The sequence below is a fragment of the Geotrypetes seraphini genome, chromosome 3 (assembly GCF_902459505.1).
Source record: "Geotrypetes seraphini chromosome 3, aGeoSer1.1, whole genome shotgun sequence".
NCBI lineage: Eukaryota > Metazoa > Chordata > Amphibia > Gymnophiona > Dermophiidae > Geotrypetes > Geotrypetes seraphini.
The window spans coordinates 3385144-3409056 of NC_047086.1; the positions used below are offsets into that span (position 1 = coordinate 3385144).

Sequence of the window (23913 nt, forward strand, 5' to 3'; positions counted from 1 at the left end):
ATCCTTCTGGTCATTTTGTCTCCAAGGGTGCATGTTAGAGCTGTGTTTTGGGTGACATTTGTAGCTAGATCTATTTTAAAAGTGTCTATATGCTAAAAAGGTGCCAAAGCTGACCAGATGACCACTGGAGGGATTAAGGCATGACCCCCCTTCTTCGCCCAGTGGTCAATGACCCCCTCTCACCACCCAAAGATGTGAAAACAAAACAGTACTGTCCAGCCTGTATGACAGATTCACATGGCTCACATACATTGGCACAGCAGAGCAGAGGGGCACTCTAAGGATTACTGCAGTGAATGTCACATTCAAAGTCCCGGGTACAGATGTCACTATAACTTGCTTATATATTTGTATGGTAAGCCCTCTAAAACCTACTGTACCTACATAAAGATGACACCTGCAGGCATAAGGGCTATTGTTATAGTGTACAGGTGGGTACAGTAAGTTTTGGATGGGTTTTGGAGGACTCACCATACAATATAAGTAAGTTATAATGACATCTGTCCCTGGGACCTTTAATATGACATTCTGTGCAGTAATTCTTCTGCTGTGCTCAGGAATGCTCAGCTGTCTGTGAACAGTTTGCTTGGACAGCCAGAAAGATTGCTTTTGTGCGGTTTTCATGTGGATGTCTTTATATTCGAGAATGGCCAAACAAGACAGACGTACTAAGGGCCCAATCGTCTAGATAACACATTTTCCAACAAAAAAGAGAGACGTCTTGCAGTTTTGAAAATGAACATTATCCCAGGACAAACAGGCAGCATATTCTCTACATGTAGGTGACGTCACCGACAGAGCCCCCTAGTGGACGTTTTCACAAGCAGACTTGCTGAAGACCTTCAAACTTGCGATTGGCCCACGCATGCGCGCGTGCCCCTCCCGCACGTCTCCTCAGCATGGCCTCAGTTCTCTGTTTTCCGCAGAGCCAGAAGCACTGCTCCCTTGCTTTACGCGATATCATTATCCCTCTTGCACCATGGCTTGTTTGGCTAGTTTCAGTTAAGTCGCTGTCCCCCCGTCTTTGTTTTCCTTTCTTTTTCGTTTTTTTAGTTCGTATATTTTTGACCGGGTTCCCGGTCTTACTCTGGCCGCCTGGCCTCATGGAGCCGCGGCCGTATTTTCTTCTTATGTCCCGGCCTCATTCCGGGTTTAAAACCTGTACTAAGTGCAACCGGTTTATCTCATCACCGACCCTCATCGTTGGTGTGTGGAGTGCCTGGGTGCAGAGCACCGCGCTGAGTCGTGTCCCCGTTATGCAACTTTGCAACCATGGGCTCTTCGTAGTAGGGTAGCCAAGATTCTCCAACTCTTTAGCCCCATGGATCCTGCAGGACAGGCCTTGAGCTCGGCCTCAACGCCCTCGTTGGGTGCCTCGGCCTCAAAGTCCTCGGCCTTAAAGTCCCTGTTGGCCTCGAAGGCTCTGGCCTCGGCTCTTCCTGCTACTCCGGCCTCAGGTAAGTCTCCTCTTTCCTCCTCAGGTGTGCCGGCAAAGAAGCCTACCTCGGAGTCTCATGTCAATGCCGCCTTGTCTGCGTCTTCGAGACATCACTCTAAGCGTGCCTCCTCACGTAGGGAATACTCTTCCTCGAAGTCGCCCCCGAAGGAGCGCACTGCTGCACCTAAGACCCAACCACCTTTGGTCTCGGCGCCTATGTTCTAGGACATGCTTAAGGCTATACTTACCACGCAGCTTTCCTCGGTGGTGAGCCAACTGGTCCCGACTTCGACACCTCTGACCTCAGTCTCAACCTAGTCTCGGTCTTACCAGCCTGAGCGTCCCCTCGTATCTCGAGGCCATGCCCACAAGACTCGCAGGGTTCCTTCGAGTGATTCTTCATCCCCCGAGTCACCTGTGACTTTTCGGGGGTCCAGGCAAGGGCCTGTTTTTCCCCCGCTGCTGTATCGTGGCTTGCCCCTCCTAAAAAGCCCCGGTCTTCTTCGCCCCTTCGGGGCAGGTCTCCGATCGCGAAACCTTCCAGGCACATGCTTGTCCTTGAGTTGGACTCTAGTGTGTGTTCCCCATTGAGGCGGCTGCCAGCCTCTAAGGGGTCTTATTCGAAACCGGTGGAAGATTTTTCATTTGCACCGTGTCTTCTCCAAGGCTTCGCCAGCTGTTTCTTCGGACCCCGGGGTCTTCCCCGGTTCATCTTGCACGGGGTCATTCCTCGACGCCCCCCCAAGCACTTTAGTCGAGCCTCTTCGGTCTCCCATTTGCGAGACTCCGAGGCACCGGCTTATTATTCGAGGGAAATTTCTCCCTTTTTCTCGGCTGCTCCCAGATCTCGCTCGGGGTCTCCTCAGGAGGATGTGTCTTCTTCTCGAAACTCCTCCTTTACTCGTTTCATCTCTGACATGGGTAGGGCCTTGAACATGAACCTCCAGTCTGAGTCCCATTATACCCAGGAATACCTGGCGGAAATGGGTGTTGATCATCCGCCCTGTGAGGTGCTACGATTGCCTTTGCACCAGGTTCTCCGGCAGACTTTTCTCCGGAACCTGGAGACCCCATATGCGGTCACAGCCATTCCCTCCAAGTTGGAGTCCCATTACCTGACGATCCCGGTTAAGGGGTTTGAAAGTTCTCAGCTTTCTCATAAATCCTTGGTGTTTGAGTCTTCCTTGAAGAAGTCTAACCCCTCGAAGGTTTATGCTGCTGTCCCTCCGGGCAGGGAGGGCCGTACGATGGACAAATTTGGTTGCCGTCTTTATCAAAACTCAATGATTGCGAATCGTGTCAACTATAATTTTATCTTCACATCCTACCTCCGGTTCTGTGTGAATGCCCTCCGCTCGTTCTGGGAAGCTGTGCCGGATTCTCAGTGGCAGGAGTTTAGTCTCCTCGAGGAGTCCCTCTCCCAGCTCCGCCTTTATATGTTTCAGGTGACCTACAACGCCTTTGAGTTGTCATCGAGGGTCACGGCCTTTGCGATCGCCATGTGTTGCCTCGCTTGGCTCCGGATTGTGGATACGGATCTGAATCTACAGGATCGTCTTGCCAATCTCCCGTGATTGGGTCATGAGCTCTTCGATGATTCCATTGAAGAGGCCACCAAGCGCCTCTTGGATCATGAACGGTCCTTCGCCTCCCTGGTGAAACTTAAACCGAAAGCCCCTCTGGCTCGGCAATACAAAATTCCTCTCCAGAGATACCCACAGAAATCTACTGCCTTCTCTCGGCCTCCTTCGAAGTGGCTGCAGCGTCAAACTAAGGCCCAGCCGCCGTCTCCTCCGAAGACTGGGCCGTCTTTTTGACAATTCCGGTCCGAGCCTCCGGGCTCACTTCCTCCTGGAGCCTTCCCCCCTTCCCATCGGGGGTCATCTCCATCATTTCTAAGCCCAGTGGCAAAGTCTTACCACCGACAGTTGCGGGCCAATTGCAAGCTTGAAGGTCTTCAAGCAAGTCTGCTTGCGAAAACATCCGCTAGGGGGCTCTGTCGGTGATGTCACCCACATTTTGAGAATATCTGCCTGCTGTCCCTGGATAACACCTGTTACGGTAAGTAACTGTGCTTTTTCTCTACTGGATTTCTGGACGTCTTTCCCAAAACGTCCTAACTCAGACTTAGACATCCTATTGAAAATGTCCCTTCACGCTAATAATTCCTTACTGTTTTCATTGTGGTTTAATAGGAACGATAGATTTATCTGTGGGAGACTCTGGGAGGAAATGGCTTTATTAGCAATACCAAAGCTATCTTTACACTTGTGACTTCTGTGTGAAATCCTCTGCTTGCCATGTACATCTGAAGAAACTTAAAGATATTCAGAATTTATGCATTGGGAGAAAGATATTCTGGTAAGCTGGAGATTGTAGAGAGTTGGTCAACCTTACACATCTCCTCCCTTTCCTCAGCCTGAAGACTTCACCATTGTCTTGGAAGAGGGTGCCGTCGTCCTCTTTGTGATGGGCACCAGAGTTCGGTCTACAGGCCAGCACTACAATGATGGAGACAATCATTTCATCGTCACTCACATCTCACCGACACGGTAAAGTCTTTATCAACCTAACCTTGAGAAAGTTATTCAATCCCAGCCTGTAATGTGCTCGCTAATACATCAAAGTCGGCAGTGTTTCTAGTCAATGCTAAGGCATCAGAGCTTGCAGTGTGCAATGTAATATGTCAAAGTATGCAGCAATGTACCAGCTATAGAACCACAAACAAAATTGCATTACCGTTAAAATCCGGCTATCAAATGCACCAATATTTCGTATACTGTATACTCCATTTAGGACATTAAGATCGACTATTTGCTCCCTAAAAGTCATTGGCACAAGAGGGTCTACAGTTTTTTCAGTCATAGCCCCTCAGCTATTTGCATGGAGAAATTCAAAGGCTCTTTAAAAAGTTTCTTGAATAAGGATGCCTTTGAGATATAGACAAGATGTCCAGTCTATGTTCAAAAAATGTTTTTATTTTCTATTTTAACATCCAATCTCCATTCAGTCCTCATTTTTTCTTCCTTCCTTTTCACTTTTGACCTTCCCTGATATGTTACCCATATATGTTCTCGTTTTTCCTATAATTACTGTACTTCATCCCCCTCTTCTTTTGTATCTGTATTGAATTTTGTATGTATATATTATTTTGTATTAATCTACCATGGTGTCTTTCCCCCATTTTTAAATTTATAATACACTTTGAAATAGTTGATAATACGTGCACATCAAATTTTAAGAAAAACTTCAAACTAATGCATCCAAGACCGATGGCTAATTCATTAAGCAGGGCAATTTCCAAAGTTACTCCAGTAGCTAAAAACTTTTTTAGCTGTGAATATAATCTCTTCAAAGTGTCCCCATTTAGCTTCTGCAGAGTCGCCTTTTAAATTGTGTGTTTAAAGACTTGGGCCCAGGTGAAATTGCTCTTTGATGGGGATCTTTGTTTACAGATATGAGCTGCTTGTGGACGAGGAGGATAAGAACAGTGAAATCAGGGCAAAACCGATGCCTACATCTACGACTGCCATGAAGTTTTACTTTGGTGGCTCACCCGCCGGCCTTTCCTACGCTAACTTCACCGGATGCCTCAGTAATGCGTATTTCACCAGGTAGTGAAAGTCACACTCAGTTCAGTGGAAATTCTCAGTTGTTTGAAAATGGATTTCTCTTAAAAGCTACATTAGAATATGTGGGGATAGGAAATGCATAACCAGGGTAGCAATTGTATATTTTCAAGGAGGCAGGGTGTCACATGGAGAAAGATATTGTGTCTGGACCTAAACTAGAATATAAGGGCCAATTGTAGAAGCCAGAAACATATAGACAGGGTAAAGATACAGCGTAGTGGGAAGAACTCTACAAAATCCCTAGGAGATGAGATTCAAAGTCCAAAATACGTACGAGGGGCCACTGAAAAGTTCTCAGCTCAACCAAGAGGACAAACTTACAAGTTATTCCACATTTATAGTTTATTCATCTGTATCCCACTTTAGACCAAACGGGTCACAAGAAGTACAAACATAATGAAACAGTAATGCACATACAGTAAACTAACAAAGCAGGTTAGTGACCAGCGGGACACTCAGTCTTTCATCCTACAAAAGAGGAATCTTTTACAATTGCTCAGCGTTTCCTGCTCATGTATATACAATGGGATCGCATTCCATACTCTCCCTCGTTACTTTCAGCCTTAATTGTTGGCTGTTGGAATGTAAAGATCAGCACGACACTTTTTCTGTGAATGATATGAAATGAAATGAAAAGAGTCAAGAAAAGTTTCCAAGTGTGGAATAGCTTGTAAGTTTCACTTCTTGGTTGGGCTGACAACTTTTCAGCGGTCTCTCGTATGTTCGGGAAGAGAGGACAGATGAAAAGAGAAGAAGTGGGAATATGACAGAGACGTTCAAATATGAATATAAGTCAATAGAAAGGAAGTTCAGGCAAACAGCATTAGCAAATATTTCTCCACTGGAAGGCTGGTGGATGTATGGAACAGTTTCCCAGGAAAGAGGCAAAAAGCTTAGGGCAAGCCCAGAGGGTCCTCAGCATTAGGAAGGAGATGAAATAAAACCCCCTAGAAGTCTCATTGCTAATTTCACACCTTCACTTTGGCAGGATGGACAGAGATGTGGATGTGGAAGATTTTCAGCGCTATGTAGAGAAGGTTAACATTTCGCTCGATGACTGCCCCACGGAGTCTCTACCACTTAATCTCCTTGACAAACATAGCCAGAAATCTTTTAAAGCAAAAAGACGCCTTAATGAAGGGGTAAGCTCTTTCCAGGAAACTGTTTTTACTATTGTCAGGTGAGTGTGATAAAGGAAAAACTCAACTCAAAACAAAGCCGGTCCATGTAAAACAGAGTGTGGCGCAGTAGTTAAAGCTACAGCCTCATCCCCCTGAGGTTGTGGGGTCAACCCCACGCTGCTCCTTGTGACCCTGGGCAAGTCACTTAATCCCCCCATTGCCCCAGGTACATTAGACAGACAGGGAACAATGCTTGAGTGCCTGAATAAATTCATGTAAACCGTTCTGAGCTCCCCTGGGAGAAAGGTATAGAAAATGGAATAAATAAATAAAACAAAATCCCTCACCAATATCCAGTCCCTCCCTGTACCCGCCTAAGTCGGGAAAAGCCAGGCTTTAATCATCTTCTGAAGTGTTACAGGGTCAAACTGAGACTGAATATTCCTGAGGGCCAGTGGCGTAGTAAGAGGGGTTGCAGAACGCCCCATGCGCCATGGCAGTGGGGGCCCTGAAACCGCCCCGCCACACCATGCCTCCCTCCCCCACCCCGTACCTTTGTAGATCTTCACTGGTGCGAGCAACTTCTCCTGCCTGTTGCTCACGTCAGCCTGGTTCCCCTCTGAATCACTTCCGGTCAAGGGGCCAGGAAGTGACATTAGAGGGAAATCCAAAGCTGCCATGAGGAGCATGCTGGAGAAAAGCCACTCGAACTGGCAAAGATTTAGAGGTACCAGTGTGGAGCGAGTGTAGAGTGGGGGACATGGAAGGAGAGGGGGGGGGGCACCCTTACTTCACCACTGCTGAAGGCTTTCTGGTTTATATCATCCTGTTTTGTTTTGAGTTGATTTTTTTATTTCAATTTTTCACTAAATCACAACTTTCTGAAGGACAGTCATGGAAATTGTATCAGTTAATAACAACTCCAAGATTCCCCCCCCCCAAAAAAAACTCCTGACATTTCTTGTATCAATTAATAATCCCAGCTCTAATCTCACCCTCCATTGCTCCATTGTGTTTCCATTCAGGTGTTATTACACACCATGACACCAAGAGGTTTGCCAGTATAAGAACATAAGCAGTGTCTCTGCTGGGTCAGACCAGAGGTCCATCACGCCCAGCAGTCCGCTCACGCGGCGGCCCATCAGGTCCAGGACCTGTATAGTAATCCTCTATCCCGACTTTAGTGCAGGAAGAGGCGGTCGGAGCATACCGCAAGTGATTTCCTTCTGCTGCTTCGTCTGCTCTCTTCTGCCCGGTCATTCGCGGTCAGAAAATCCGCGAATAGCGAACTGCGAATGACCGGGGGAACACTGTGTATGGATAACCCCTTCCTGCCGTGGCCCTGGTTTATAATGATGCTAATATGAAACGGGTCCTGAATCTTCAGGCACAGCCACCAAATATGGGCCCTCTTTTACTAAGCTGCGATAGAGGTTTTTACGTGGCTCTATGAGTGTCCGAGCATTTAGCGCTCCAGGCTGCGGTAAAACCTCCATTGTGGCTTAGTAAAAGTGTCTCAGTTCCCTCACATGCTCGCCAACAGCCCTTTGTGGTGGATGGGTATATTTTCTGCAGCCTGACCGAGGTGACGTATCGTAGTAGTGAAACCTTCAAACTCCGCTTGTACTCTCTATTGCCTTTCTCCACTACTCTTGCAAGAAGATCTTTCTGGCCTACTTCCCTGCCAAGGGCTGAAATCAACCCTCTTGCTCCCAATTTTCAACTTCTCATTTGGAGCCAGACCCTTTGGGATCTCCTCATTTCAGGCAGTGGATCGCTTGCTGTTACTGAAAACGATCCCCTTTCCTCAACCCAGACTTCTCCTTAAATTCATCAAAGGTTTTTTCTGATCGTCATCATCCATGAATTAATAACAAAGAATGCAGGCTCTTGTTCCCCTTCCTGTCCAAGAACAAAATCCCTGTAAGAGGTGCTAATGTCCAAAAACTGCCTTTTCCTTTAACTTGTCCCATAATTCAAGGTTGTGTCATGTAAAAGGATTTGCACACTCAGTGAAGATGGCTTTTCTAAGTCTAGGGTGTGTTGTCATGTCTATCTAGTCTCCAGTTGCATAGATGACGAAGCACAGCAGCCTGAATGTACTTCCAAACATCTGGCAATCCTAGACCCTCCTGCCTCCAGTTTCCATATAAATATGCCATTTTCAGATTAGTTTTTTTAATCTCCCCAATAGAAGCAAGTCAGTTCTTTTGGAATGGTTAAAAGATCTTTCCACAACAATTTCAAGGGAAGCAACTGTAAAATGTAAACCCATTTTGGAAACAGACACATTCGGAATAAACAAATCTGTCCATATAAGAACAAGGGGAGATTTTTCCAACTATGTAACTGCCTCCTGGTCAATCTCATCAGGTCTTGCACTTTCAAGGAGCAGAGGTCTGATGGGTTAGCAGCGAGGTGGATACTCAAGTAATGAAAAAAAGTGTCTGCCCATTTAAATGGAAATCCATCATCCCAGCTGCTGTAAATCATTGTGTGAGGTGCTTCCATTCTGGGTCCATCAAGGCTGTCAATGATATCTGCAGGTCACAGATATGAACCAAGAGATTGTCTGCAAAAGCTACCACTTTAAATTCATGTTTCCCTATTTCAATGCCTTTGATGTTGGAATTGGCTAAGGATCCTTTGTAACGGGATACCAGCATGAGTACAAATAATAGTGGAGATTTGACTTGTAGCCTTATATATCTCAGAGGGATCTGAAAGTATACCATAGTGCTGCCCTTGGATTCATATACGCTTGGGAGGCACTTCATACTGAGCCACTAGAATCGACTGCCCCCACAGTTCAGATCCCTTGAAGGACTCCTCAACTTTAGGAATGCAATAAAAACTTACCTCATCACCTAACCCCCCCTGCCCTAGACCGATGGATTATAAAGAAATGTATATTGGTACCAGATCCCGATATGTGTCACGTTAGGATAAAAACTTGTACTGAAAATCTTGCAACTACAGCACATTGTAACGTGTTTCCTCTATGTTATGTATGTTAACCTGGAACCCATTCTGAGCTGGTTAGTGAGAATGGGATAGAAAACGATTAAAGAAATAAATATATTTTATTGAAAAGGCACTACCCTCTGTCGGCACTGCCAACAACTGTACTGGTGCTTTTGAATATGAGCATGACCACTGCTGTGTCTGCGACGGGGAAGCAAATGGTTGAAAGTTCACTCATGGCAGCCAAGACATTTTCATCCTCCCAGATGTTTATCCTGAGGGAACTTCTTGCTTGCCTTTCACTGCCTAAGACACTCATTTTAATAACCCCCCCCCCCCACACACACACACACACCCCATACACACACCGAGCTGTATTGCTTGGTTTTGTTTGTCATTTTCTTATGTGAAGGAGGGGAAAGATAAAGAAAACATTGCACCAGTTCTAACAGGAAACATATTTCTTTAACAGGAAGTGAAATGGCGCAATGACCCCACCTGCTATTTCTCCAGCCAGCTCGAGGCTGTGGAGAATGCTCACCAGTATGGAGGGATAGGCAGTAGCCGCCAGGAATTCTACCATATTCCAGAGAACTTCACTGAGAGGTAACCTCAGCTTACATGTTGGTGCCTTGCATGCTGGGCCAGACACTAAACCTTGCGGTGGCCAAAAAAGCAAACAAGATGCTGGGAATTATTAAAACGGGATGGTAAATAAGATTGAGAATATTATGACGCCTCCATGGTGTGACCTTACCTTGAGAATTGCGTTCAATTCTGGTCACCGTATCTCAAAACGATATAGCAGAATTAGAAAAAGTTCAAAGAAGAGGATGGGGTAATACATATGGAAGAACAAGAGACTGTATTGTAATGACGGGCTGCACCTTACTATGGCAGGAACAAGAATCCTTGGTAAGAAATTCAGGCAATATGTTTCTAGGCATTTCAACTAGAAGGTGGGGGTGGCGTATGTGTGGAGGTTGCTTCCAGTGGCCACCCGTAGATGGTAAAAAAAATAGCAATGAAAACAACATTAGCGATTCAGTTCATAGCAATGCTACAGGATACGAGGTGAAACTAAAAACTATAAGATTACCACTGAAAAGTAGCTGGAAAACAATGACCACCAACGCTCAAAGTCTAGATCTGCAAGCCCTGATGGTAGAGACAGACTTGGATGTTGTAGTGATCAGAGATTCCCATGGATGGGATGTCAACATACCAGGCTATAATCTTTTCGCAAGGACAGAGATAGATGAACTCTATGTAAAGACCAATATCCAAGCGACTGAAATGCAGCGGGGCCTGGGAAAAGGAAGTAGTGATGGATCGCTTTGAAAAGAGAAGATGAAACTTTTATCTATATGGGTTTAGTCTACAAACCTTCGACTCAATCGCAGCAAATTGATAAAGATCTGCTTACACATATCAAAAAATTGGGAATGAAAGGGGAGGTGCTGTTGCTGGGTGATTTCAACCTCCTGGATGGGGACTGGAAAGTTCCATCTGCGGAATCGGAGAGATCGTGGAAGCCTTTCAAGGGGCTCTGCTTAGACAAAAAGTGATACTGGATCTGGTGCTCACAAATGGGGAAAGTGTCTCTAATGGCTGGCAAAGTTACTCATGAGAATAGAGTGCTAGGGTTCACCTTGGTGGGGTTAGCGCCCAAGAAAGGGATCTGGGTATCATTTTAAATACGATAAAACCTTCCACCCGATGTGCGGTGGCGGCCACAAATGCAAACAAGATGCTAGTAAATATTAAAAAGGAACGGTTAACATGACTAAAGATATTATAATCAGTGGCATACCAAGGGGGGGGCAGTCCACCCCAGGTGCAAGCTCCAAGGAGGTGCACAGCTGGCAGGATCCGGAACCTCCCGCGCTGCGGCAAACGGCAACTCAGCGAGGCTGCCGTACTTAGAGCAGAGTCGACAGCCGTGCTGAAGTGAACGAAGGTCCCACGATGACTGTGCCGTCTACCGCCTGTGTTCTGGAACAGGTAAGTGACGTCGGGGGGGGGGGGGACCGGCAGCCGCAGTCATCGTGAGATCTTGCCGCAACTAACTGCGTCTGCCGGCCCAGCCCCCTCCGACGTCACTTACCTCTTCCATCCGGAGCAGAAGCAGTCATCGCGGGATGGAGAAAGAAAGGAGCATAGTAGGGTGGTGAAAGGAGGTCAGGGTGTCATGGAAGGGTGTGGAGGGTGAGAAAGGGAGTCGGTGGTATGGAATCAAGGTGAAGGGTGACAAAAGGGGGTCAGGGTAGTATGGAATCATGGTGAAGGGTGACAAAGGGGGGTCAGGGTGGTATGGAATCATGGTGAAGGGTGACAAAGGGGGGTCAGGGTGGTATGGAATCATGGTGAAGAGTGACAAAGGGGGTCAGGGTGGTATGGAATCATGGTGAAGGGTGAGAACGGGGATCAGGGTGGTATGGAAGCATGGTGGAGGGAGAGAAAGGGGCAGATGCTGATGGAATTGCAGGGAAAGAGACATAAGGGGGAAAGATACTGCATGGAATTGGGTTGGAGGGAGAGAAAGGGGGCAGATGCTGATGGAAGTGGGAGGAAGGGAGAGGAGAGAGTGAAATGCCAGACCATGTGGGTGTGGGAGAGGGAAGGGAAGAAGAGGAGAGGAGAGGAGAGATGCCAGACCATTGGAGGAGGGAAGGGAGAAAGATGGATGCCAGACTAATGGGGGTGAAGGGAGAAATGGAAGGGGATGCATAAAGTTTCTAGAACGGTAATAGAAAGAGAGAAGATGCCATATAGAAGGGGCAGAGAGAGGGTAGACAGTGGATGAAAGGAAGAGAGTGACAAAATGATGAGGAAAGCAGAAACCAGAGAAGACAAGGTAGAAAAAATTATATTTATTTATTTTTCGTTGTTTCTGTGATGTTGCATTGTATGCAGAGTCCAGCTTCTTGGTGCTTCAGTTTAACCTCTGTCTACGTATTTTTTACAAAACTGTAGAGCGTTTTTTAGTGTTGGCATCTGAGCTGTTACCACCGTGGCTAAAAGCCACACAACAGTTTTGTAAAAGGGGGAGGGGTTAGTTTGCGATTACATACTAGGCGAAGGTGTTTTCTGTGTTCTGTGTGTTCGAAAAGACATGGTTTTCTGTTTATAATCTTTATTCATTTTCTTTTGTTACAACAAGTGTTTCAAATATACTTATTAGAAACTTAAACATATACACTTGATAAACACACTTATTATTATCAAGTTTAACATTTTTTAGAAAATTAATTTTATACAAAATTTATAATATTATGCAGTAGATCTAAATTTATATAATTTCTTTTGAATGTGTTAATCCCCCCTCCCTCCCTCCCATTCAATCAATAATATTTAAAAACAACTTTATTGTAAATTCATTCAACATTAATATAGTGTGTAAAAACCAAAAATAAAATCCCACCCCATTCCCCTCTAATCAAATTTCTATCTTGGGAAAAGTTAATCATTCATTACAAAAATCTGTTAATGGTCTCCATATCTTTTGAAATTTATTAATATATCCTTTTTGTGTTGCTATGGTAAGCTCCATTTTATATATGTGACAAACAGAATTCCACCAGAAAGTGTAATTTAACCTGTCATGTCTTTTCCAATTAAATGTGATTTGTTGTATTGCTATTCCAGTTAAAATAAATAAAAGTTTGTTATTACTTGATGATATTTGACTTTTTGTTCTCATTGTTGTTCCAAATAATATAGTATCATATGTCAAGGCTATTGGGTTTTCTAACATCCTATTAATTTGAGGCCAAATTGATTTCCAGAATGTTAAGATGAATGGACAGAAGAATAAAAGATGGTCTAATGTCCCAATTTCAACATGACAGTGCCAGCATCTATTAGATTTAGAGCTATCAATTCTATGTAAACGTGTAGGGGTCCATAAAGCTCTATGTAAAAGAAAAAACCAAGTTTGTCTCATAGATGCTGATACCGTACATTTTAACCTCCAAGACCAAAGTCGTGGCCATTGAGATGCACTAATTTGATGCTTTATCTCAATGCTCCAAATGTCTCTAAGACCATTTTTTGGTTTTTTATTTATATATCCGGATATTAATTTATACCACTGTGCAGCTTCATGTCCTATTGAGTTTATCTGGAAACACAAGAATTCCAAGCTGTGATAATTAGTAAGATTTTTCCATTCAGGGAACCCTACCTGAATGGATTGCTTCAATTGCAACCATCTAAAATATTGTGTTTTATTAAGATCAAATTTATGTTGCAATTGTGAAAATTCCAGCATTTTACCATTTTTTATTATGTCGTCTAAAATACGAATACCTGCTGTCATCCAGTTTTTCCAGATTATTTTGAAACCGCCTATTTTGATCTTGGGGTTTAACCAAATTGTTTGAGTTGTTGATTTACTAATTGGAATAGGAGTTAGATTACTTATGTATCTTAAAGTTTTCCATGTATCCATGAATATTTTATGTTCTTTGTATAGCCTTGGCATCGTGATACTAACTACATGACTAAGACGTAATGGAAACATAAGTCTCCATTCTAGCCAAAACCAATCTGGTATATTTATAGTGGGCTCTGGGAGGATCCAATACATACCATGACGTAAGATATAGGCTTGATGATACCTATAAAAGTTGGGAAAATTTACCCCTCCCTCCGCAATTGATCTTTGTAATGACACTAAAGCAATTCTGGGATTTTTCCCAAGCCAAATAAACTTTGTCAATATTTTATTTAATTTTTTATAAAAAGAATTTTGGAAGAAAACTGGTATCATTCCCATTTGGTAACAGACTACAGGTAATATCATCATTTTAACAGTTTGTATTCTTCCCCACCAAGATAAGTGTAAAGGGTTCCATTGCTCACACATCTCTGTTACTTTTTGTAATAAATTTTTTTCATTAATTTTCATTGTGTCATCTAAATTTTTTGTGATCCAAATTCCAAGATATTTAATTGCATCCTCTTTCCAAACAAAAGAGAATGATTTAAATAAACCTTTTGTACAATGTATATTTAATGGAAGTACTTCTGATTTGTTCCAGTTTATCTTATATCCTGAAAATTTTCCAAATTTTTCAATCAGTTCAAGTAAATGTGGAATGGTAGATTTTGGGTTCCTCAAATATAATAATAAATCATCAGCATAAGCTGATATTTTATATTCTTTATCCGAATGAGGTATACCTTGTATCTCCTTTACTTGTTGGATTGCTAATATTAAGGGTTCTAAAACAATATCAAACAATAAAGGAGACAAAGGACATCCTTGTCTAACTCCTCTTTGTAGATTAAATTTTTCTGAAAACGTATTATTAATGTATAATCTAGCAGAAGGGGAGTTATATAGTGTTTGTATCATTTGTGTGAATCCAGGACCTATTCCAAACCAATCTAATGTCTGATACATAAATGTCCATTCTATTCTATCAAAAGCCTTTTCTGCATCTAAAGAAACAGCAAAAGTTGGCTCGTTCATTTTCTTTGTTAGGTATAACATATGGAAAGCTAATCTAGTATTATGAGATGAATGTCTTTGAGCAACAAATCCTGTTTGAGACATACTTATAATATGGGGAAGAGCTTTAGCCAATCTTAACGCAAGTATTTTTGCTAATAATTTTCCATCTACATTTATTAAAGAAATTGGTCTGTAATCTGATACCAAAGTGGGATCTTTATTTGGCTTTGGTAAAACTATTGTTAATGATTCTGCCATAGTGCCTTTAGTACAACCTTGATTTAGTTGATATTGAAAAAGATTTAATAAATAGGGTAATAAAAAATTTTGAAATGTTTTATAAAATTCTACTGTATAACCATCACCACCTGGAGCGGATCCAACTCTAAGGGATTTCAAAGCTGTTCCTAATTCTTTTAGTGATATTTGTTCTTCTAAACTTCGCTTTATATGTTCAGGAATTTTTGGACCCTTTAATAGTTTCAAGAATTCTAAACCTTCTTTTTCTTTATTTAAATAAGTCTCGGAAGAATAAAGAGATTTATAAAATTTTAGGAATTGTTTTAAGATTGGTTCAATTTTTGTTAGTGTATCACCTTTTTCATCTTTTATAGCAATTATTTTTGTTTTCTTTTTTTTCACTTTTAGGTAATTTGCTAGTATTCTTCCCGACTTATTTGAGTTTCCATAATACAGTGCCTGCTGAGAAAATAAATCTTTTCTTATCATTTTTGATGCTATTTCATTGTATTTACCTTTAAGTTTTAACAGTTCTTGTTGTGTAGAATAATCCCATTTTTCTATAAGTTTTAATTCTAAATTTTTTATTTCTTTTTCTAAGTTAGTATATTGTTGTTTTTTTTTGTTTATTAAGATATGCCGAATAAGAAATAATTTGTCCTCTTATTGATGCTTTAAATGCATCCCATAATATTTCTCTAGAGATCTCATCTTTATCATTTATTTGAAAAAATTCTTTCATTTTTGTTTGAAAATTTTCACAGAATATTGGATCAGCAAGCAATGCATTATCAAACTTCCATATTGGTCTATTTGTATTTTGATCTGTGATCTTAATTTCAATCCATACCCCACCATGATCAGATAAAATGATTGGATCAATGGCAGCTTTTGTTACTTGATGTGCTAGATGTTTTGATATAAATATATAATCTATTCTTGAAAAAGAATTGTGAACATGAGAACAGAATGAAAATTCCCGTCCATCAAAATGAAGTATACGCCAAATATCCATTAAATCACAAGTTTGTATTAAATTATCTAGGCCCATTGATTTCATATATCTACTTGGGTTTTTATCCAATATAGGATCCATAACAGCATTGAAATCCCCCGCTACTATTAGATTTGAAGTAGCCAGTGGTAAAATCAATTGTTGAAGAGTTTTAAAAAATTCATTTTGGTTCGAATTAGGGGCGTATATATTTAACAACGTCATGGTAGTATTTCCCATATTCATTTCCACAATTATCCATCTTCCATTAATATCTGCTGTCTTTAATTTGAATGTAGCAGTACATTTTTTATTTACCAGAATAGCAACACCTGCTTTTTTCTTTGTAGCTGGTGAGAAAAAACAATGTTTGACCCAACCTCCTTGTAGTTTACTAGATTCAATATTTGAGAGGTGGGTCTCTTGTATAAAGCATAAATCCGCATTTTGCCTTTTTAAAAATAATAGTGCTTTTTTCTTTTTTATCATATGATTTAGACCATTAACGTTTAAGGATATTATTTTAAGATCCATTTATGTATTTTTGATATATTTTCCTTAAAATTATATGAATTATTTTCCTTAAATTTTTTTTTTTCCCAGTACTTAAAATATTTTATAATATCTCCTTTTTCTTCTTTATCCCATTCTCCATTATTTTTCCCCCTTTCCTTCCCTCCCTTCCCTCCCTTCCCTCCCCTTTTTAATATGACCACTTGGATACGCATATTGAGGTTAGGTGTATATAACTCCTACAAGCTATTACAATATATATCTATATTTACTACCATTATTATTTATTTTATCTTTTTAAATTTATTTCCCCTTTTAGAAATGTTTTAATTTATTTCATTCTATTATAAATTCCCAATGTTTAATTTATTTTTTGAGTTTATTATTATGTTTTGGTTTGTATTGTATAATAAAGTAAATGTTTACTAACAGTGAATTCTAAGTGGTAACAAGAAATGTTTTCATTTTTAAATATTATGTATGAATTATATTCTTTCCCTATTCTTTAAGGAGATTATTACATATGACAACATGTGACAAACTTTTTTCCAGTTTCTTTGTTTAGAATGTTCTTGCAGTTCAAATCATAGTTCCATGTTCTTCCCATTCTTTTCAGTTGGTGTTGAAAGTTCTGTTTCTGTATCGAATTCTACATTTGTATTCCATATCTAATCTTTATGTTTTATTAGTTTAAATATAAATATAAATATAAATACAAATGTAGTATTCGATATTAAGTTCTTGTTTAAGAGGTCATTGGCTGTTCATATTGATCGAGGAAATCCTGAAGTTTTGTAGGATCTGAAAAGTTTTGAGTTTTGTTGGCTATGGTGATTTTCATTACTGCTGGATAAAGAAGGCCATATCTTGCCCCTAGAGCTCGTAGTTGGGGTCTCATGTCTAGAAATTGTTTTCTTCTTGATGCAGTTTCTTTTGCAAAGTCAGGGACAATGTGGATTCTTGCGTCCTGACATTTGAGGTTTTTGTTTTCTTTTGCGAGTTGGCAGATTTCTACTGCTTGTTGGTGTCTCAAAAGTTTAAATATTAAAGTTCTTGGTCTTGATTGAAGGTTTTTATTCTGTGTTGGTATTCTGTGTGCTCTTTCTATTTCTAATGCAGTTTTGAATTTTAAAGGTAGTATTTTAGGTAGAAATTGTTCCAGGAATGTTATAGGGTCATTTTTTTCTACCCCTTCCGGAATCCCGATGATCCTTAAATTATTTCTTCTTTCTCGATTTCGGCTGTCTTCCAAGTCTTTTTTAATTTCTTCAACTTCTTTCCATATTATTTTAGATTTTCTCATGTCTGTATTCAGTTGTTCTGTATTGTTTTCTAGGTCATTTATTCTATTTTCAACTATATCCACTCTTTTGGTGAGAATTGCAGCATCTTCAATTGCTTTTTTTAGTTTTTTATTGCTGTCTAATACTATTTCTTTAATTTGTCTCAACTCTTCTAAGACGTCGGGTCTTTCATCCGATGGCAACGGAACTTTTGAGGGTGTGTTATTTGGCTCTGGTTTTGATCTTTTATTGCTGCTACCAATACCGGAACCACTTGCTTCTGAATCACACTTGTTTTGTTTTTTAGATGTCATCTTCTGTTATTCTTCTCTTCTCTTTATCTCAGCCTATCTTCACTGTCTCTTTGTATCAGTTTCAATATTTTGTCGCTTGTCTCTTTTCTTTTAAGTCTTCAATTTATGTTTTTACTATTTTGCTATTTCAATTTATAAAAAAATTGATGAGTAATTTTCTTTCAGGATTTGTTTCTATCTTTTAAAATAGAAAAAATTTTGTTGTTTTTTTTTTTTTTTTTTCTTTCCTTTATCCTTTTTTCTTCCTTTCTCTTTTCTTAATTATCTGTCCCAATCTTATATTTAGAACAGGCTCAAAACTTTTATTTCAGTATTCTTAGAGCAACTGTCAGTTATTTGTCTCAAGTTCTATTGCTGTGAGTAAAAAAAAAAAAAAAAAATGTCGGTAGTCCTTTTCTCTGTTTCTCCTCCTTCAAGCCTTATCTCTGCCTTTATGAAGGCAATAACATTCAAATTAGCAGCCTTTCTTTTCCTTAGATTTTTTAGATACTGCTGGTCAATCTTTTTACAGATTTATTTTACTAAATCCGTTAGTCACTTTTTTATTGTTGACACTTTGCATCAGCGCTGAAAACTCGGTAATCCTTTTTTCTGGCTCTCCTCTTATAAGCCCAATCGCAGCCCTTACTGAGGAGAGCAGTATTCCGTCTAGTATATCCTTTTCTTTACTCTAGTATTCTTGAAGTATATGTCCCCATCAGTTTTCAGCGCCTCTCAACTACCTCGATATTACCTTTCTTCAGGTCAAAAAAAAAAAAAAAAACCCGTTAATCCTTTATTCTGTCATCTTTCTCACAGCCCAAGCGCTGAAGAGAAAGAAAAAACCAACAATCCTCTATATCGGGATCTTTTTCAATTTCAGCAGAGGAGATTGATATTACATTATATCTATGTTTATATTAGTCATTCGCAATTCCTTTTGCGAAATTGGCAGCAAGGAAACAGTTTTTAAAAAAAAAAAAAAAAAACCGTTGCCAAGTAGGTTTTACAGCATACCTCGTTTCATCACCGGCATAGGAGAGCCACTTCAAAACAGCCTATCTCTATAGTATGACAGGCACCAACCTCCTCATATATTATTTATAAAGAAGAAAATTTTATCTTTGTTGCTAGGTAGCTCACCAGCAGTTTCAAATTTCGTTAATCTTCTGCTTTTCACACCTCCCCTCTCAGGATAGAAAAAACGGCAATTTTACTTTTGATTTTCATCTTTCAAAACGTCTCTCCGTCTCAGCTAAGGAGGTAGATTTTAATCTATCACAAGATCAAGATCATGGGAAATCATTTTTTGTAGCAAACTCTGCAAAATAAGCTTATTTGTACGGAGCTTCTCCTTCACCCGACCGTCAGCATTCGCGTCCAAGCCACGCCCGCCCCAAGACATGGTTTTCTGTTAGGATTGACTGTGTAGGATTGATCTGTACTAGTCTGGCTTGTTTAGTTTTACAATGGGTTTATTGATGTACTGCTCACTGCAGTATGTAAGATGCTGCCTTTTCCTAGATATTCATGTGTGACGTGTGGCTTGTTACTAAAAATCATGTTTTTCATACAGATGGGGGGTGTCAAAAAATGATGGGCCCTGGGTATCACATATGCTAGGTATGCCACTGATTATAATGCCTCTGTATCTCTCTATGGTGTGACCTCACCTGGAGTATTGCATTCAATTTTGGTCTCCTTATCTCAAGAAAGATATAGTGGCTGTAGAAAAGGTTCAAAGAAGAGCAACCAAGATGATAAAGAGGATGGAACTCCTCTCATATGAGGAAAGACTAAAACGGTTAGGGCTCTTCAGCTTGGAAAAGAGACGGATGAGGGGAGATATGATTGAAGTCTACAAAATGGATCGATTTTTCACTCTGTCAAAAATTACAAAGACTAGGGGACACTCGATGAAGTTACAGGGAAATACTTTTAAAATTAATAAGAGGAAATATTTTTTCTCTCAGAAAACCATTAAGCTCTGGAACACATTGCCAAAGGATATGGTAAGAGCGGCTAATGTAGCTGATTTTAAAAAAGGTTTGGACAAGTTCCTGGAGGAAATGCCCATAGTTTGCTATTGAGACAGATATGGGAGAAACCACTGGTTGCCCTGGATCTGTGGCATAGACTGCTGCTACAATTTGGGTTTTTGTCAGGTACTAGTGACCTGGATTGGCTATGGTGAGGATGTGCTACTGGGCTAGATGGACCCAGTAAGGCTATTCTTATGTAACTTACCCTTTATAAACCAGACTACATAAATAGGGAAGACTGGCTATAGAAGTGCTGAGCCCTGAGTGGCTGCCACAGCTCTAGGAAAGGTTTATTGGGCATTGCTGGGGCTTGTGGAGACTAATTTTACACCCCCCTGAACTGTATCTGTAGGCAGGATTGAGAAAGACTAGCCACATGTACAGAAAAGGAAGGATACAGCAGGAGGTATGACAAAGTGAAGGTAGTAGGCCTGGGAAAGAAGACCTTCAAAGGTTTTAACTTGAGAGGATGGGTTGGGTTAGGTCAGGGCAGCAAAAGCCACTTTCCACTCTGTCGTAGTTCAGATGCAGAGTTTCATGGCTTTGTATGTGAGACTGCAAACTGCCCCCTGGAGATGGGGGAAGGGAAGCATGGAGCGGTGGCTGGACACATGAAGGATAAGACAGCCTGGGAGAATGATCTTGATTTCACTTTTCATGTAATACAATTTATAAGCTGTTACACATATCTCACAGTACAACTGAAGTCACAGGTGTGGGAGATTGGGAGGTTAGTGACACTTTCAGAGTTATAGTTGGTTAAATGGTGGTGTTATCTGAGGTCCTGGATCAGATCAATGGTCCATCTAGCCCAGTATCCTGCCAGTGCAGGTCACAAGTACCTGGCAGAATTCCAAACAGTAGCCAGATTCTAAGATACTGATCTCAGCTGTACCTAGTTTAGGGACTTTTCCTCCAGAAACCTGGCCAAACTTTTTTTTTAATCCATATACATTAACTACAGCAACCACATCATTTGTTAACAAGTTCCATGGCTTAACATGCAGATTTTCAGTGGTTCTATCTAAGTGGAAACACTGAAAATCTAAATAGATTATGCTTCATATTTGTAGGATACAATTTAGGAGACCGGAATAATGATAGTATTATCAGACATTATAGGACACAGCCAGGTAAACCACCATGACAAATGCTCTATGGCTATTGGACTGAAAAGTCATAGTTCTTGGGGTGGCTGGTGGAATATACTGACTTTGCAAAACAGTCCCCTTTCCCTTCTGGTTGAGGCCTCAGCTACTCAGAGGCTACCAGAACTTGGAGCATGGGGTGGGCAGACTAGATGGGCCGTGGCCCTTATCTGCTGTCTATTTCTATGTTTCATGAGGCCAAAGTGTATTTCTCAGAGGCAGAGTAGCCCCTGATCACAGACGAAGGAGGCTGAAGATGGGTGTAGGGTGCTATACCAAGACATTAGGGAAGACACTGAAACAGCAGGCAAGGAAGTGGTCGGGAAACAGGTTGAAGTCAGGGCTGGCAGAGCAGATTTGTACACAGAACACTCAAGAGCTCACAAATGAGAGCTGTCCAAGGGCCAGGCAAAATGGCAGTTCCAAGACTGAAATTTGTGAAGGGAGACCATTCCTAAAAAATCAAGTCAGTGGGCCATTTGAGGGGGAGGGAGCAGCTCACTTCCTATGCAAGGAACGTTTCTTGGAGGGGAGGGGGGTTAAAAAGTGCATGGCATTATGGGACTGGGAGGATGGTGGCAGATATCTCAGGGCACAGGTGGGACCTCAGCTTGACACCTTATTTTTTATACTCTAACAAGAGATGAGTATTACAATTGGAATATGTCTTATAAACCTTTCTGTCTTGCACTTTGATTGAATGAATCTTGATGGGTTTCTTTTCCAGGGCACAGCTTTCTCTCAGCCTGAGAACGCATTCTTCCAGCGGGATGATCTTCTATGTCTCCGACAAGGAAGAGCAGAACTTCCTGACCCTCTTTCTAGCTCAAGGGAAGCTGAATTTCATGTTTAATATGGGCCCCAAGAAGCTGAAAATCAGAAGTCAGGAGAAGTACACGGATGGGCTATGGCATAGTGTAAGGGACTAGGGATGTGGCGAGCTGGACTGCGACACTGTGCAAAAGGTCATTGCTGGATGGCTGAATTCTGGAACAGTGTGAGGGCTGGGGACAGTTACACTAGATATTTAATCATTCCAGAAGGAAAATTACTATACCAGAGTGCTCGATGTTCCTAGAGAATTCTACCATCATGTGTTCAAAGACCCGTCTGCTTGATTCTCTTTCTTTCCATAGTAATGGCAAATTACTTGTTCACTCTCTGCTGGGAGGAAAAGTACTGCACTGTATGCTTGATCCTGCTGGAAGAGACAGCGTTGTACCCTGTGCTTGATCCCTCTGGGAGAGTCAGCGCTGCATTATGTGCTTCATCCCCCTGGGAGGAAGAGCACCGCACCATGTGCCTGACCCATATGCTTGATCCTTCTGGGAAGAGAATGTTGCACCAGGTTCTGGTTGCCTTCTAGGAGGAACGAGAAAGCAGTGCTCTATGCCTCCAGAGGACTAGCATAAGAACATAAGAAGTGCCATCTCTGGAACAGATCCTAGGTCCATCAAGTCTGGCGATCCGCACATGCGGAGGCCCCGCCAGGTGTACCCTGGCATAGTATTAGTCCCCATATCACTCTAAGCTTCTCATAAGAGATGCGCATCTAGCTTACCTGTACTTATGTCACCTTAAGCCACTCATAAGGAGGTGTACATCTAACTTACCCTTAAACTCTAGAATAGTGGATTCCGCAATTACCTCTTCTGGGAGAGCATTCCAGGTTTCCACCACTTGATGCGTGAAGCAGAACTTCCTGATATTTGTCTTGAACCTGTCCCCCCTTAGCTTTAGTCCATGTCCTGTTGTCCTTGTCACATTGGACATTGTAAATAGTTTTTTATCCTGCTCTATTTGGTCGATTCCTTTCAGTATTTTGAAAGTCTCGATCATTTCCCCTCGCAGTCTCCTCTTCTCAAGGGAGAACAATCCCAGTCTCCAGAGCTGGGAGGCCTGTTGCTGTTCTGGAGCACAAAAGGATGGCTGTCGGATGTTCCCCGAGAAGTACTGACCAGTCTTCTGTGGCTCTGCTCTCTTAGGTGGTATTTACACGAGGAAGGAACGTGGGGCGCCTGATAATTGATGGTCTAAGAGTGCAGGAGAAGATCGTCCCCACCTCCACCTTTCCTTGGCACGTCCATGGGCCCCTTTCTTTAGGAGGTGTGGCTCCAGGAAAAGCCTCGAAGCACATCCAGGTAAGGTCCACTTCTGCTACACAGCTGGTTGTACCACTATAGATGTGCATCCTCCTACACTAGGCCACTTCAATATAGGGGCTGACTATACATAGAGCTCGGCTGTTAGTGCTGGATCTGAAAGTGCTATAACCAAGTGCCCAGAGCTATGACAAATACAAAACAGTGAGATGAATGCAGTGGCATGAGCAATGCTTTGTAAATTAAAAATCACACTATATTCTTTCTTATACCTCACAAATGTTAATTGAGAATCACTGTGGCTTAGATAAAATAAGGTTAGTATCATAGACATTATGAATCATAGCAAGACTATAATGAAAACAGATGCGTTTTTAGCACCTTCCTAAATTTAAGATAGGAGGAGGTCTGATATAAGCAGGTTGAAACATAGAAACATAGAATATGACGGCAGAAAAGGGCCTTCGGCCCAACAAGTCTGACCACTCAAATAACCCTCCCCTCTAAGTTCTTCTTTGAAGTGAGCCCACGTTTGTTCTTAAAGTCAGTCACATTACTGGCCTCAACTACCTGATCGTTCCAACGGTCAACAACCCTTTTGGTGAAAAAGTACTTCCTAGTGTCGCTATGGAATTTCCCGCCCCTGATTTTTAGCGGATGCCCTCTTGTCGCCATAGGGCCT

General features: G+C 41.5%; 1 protein-coding gene across 1 annotated transcript in view; it reads left to right on the top strand.

Annotated features, from left to right (window-relative positions):
- The window catches only part of LAMA4 (laminin subunit alpha 4), a 175758-nt gene that overhangs the window by 126602 nt on the left and 25243 nt on the right, over positions 1-23913 (top strand). Inside the window, exons 30-35 of the mRNA XM_033936948.1 lie at positions 3857-3990; positions 4894-5052; positions 6059-6212; positions 9628-9761; positions 21857-22046; positions 23115-23270. Of these exons, the coding sequence (XP_033792839.1) occupies positions 3857-3990; positions 4894-5052; positions 6059-6212; positions 9628-9761; positions 21857-22046; positions 23115-23270 (927 nt within the window). The remainder of the gene's footprint in view (positions 1-3856; positions 3991-4893; positions 5053-6058; positions 6213-9627; positions 9762-21856; positions 22047-23114; positions 23271-23913) is intronic.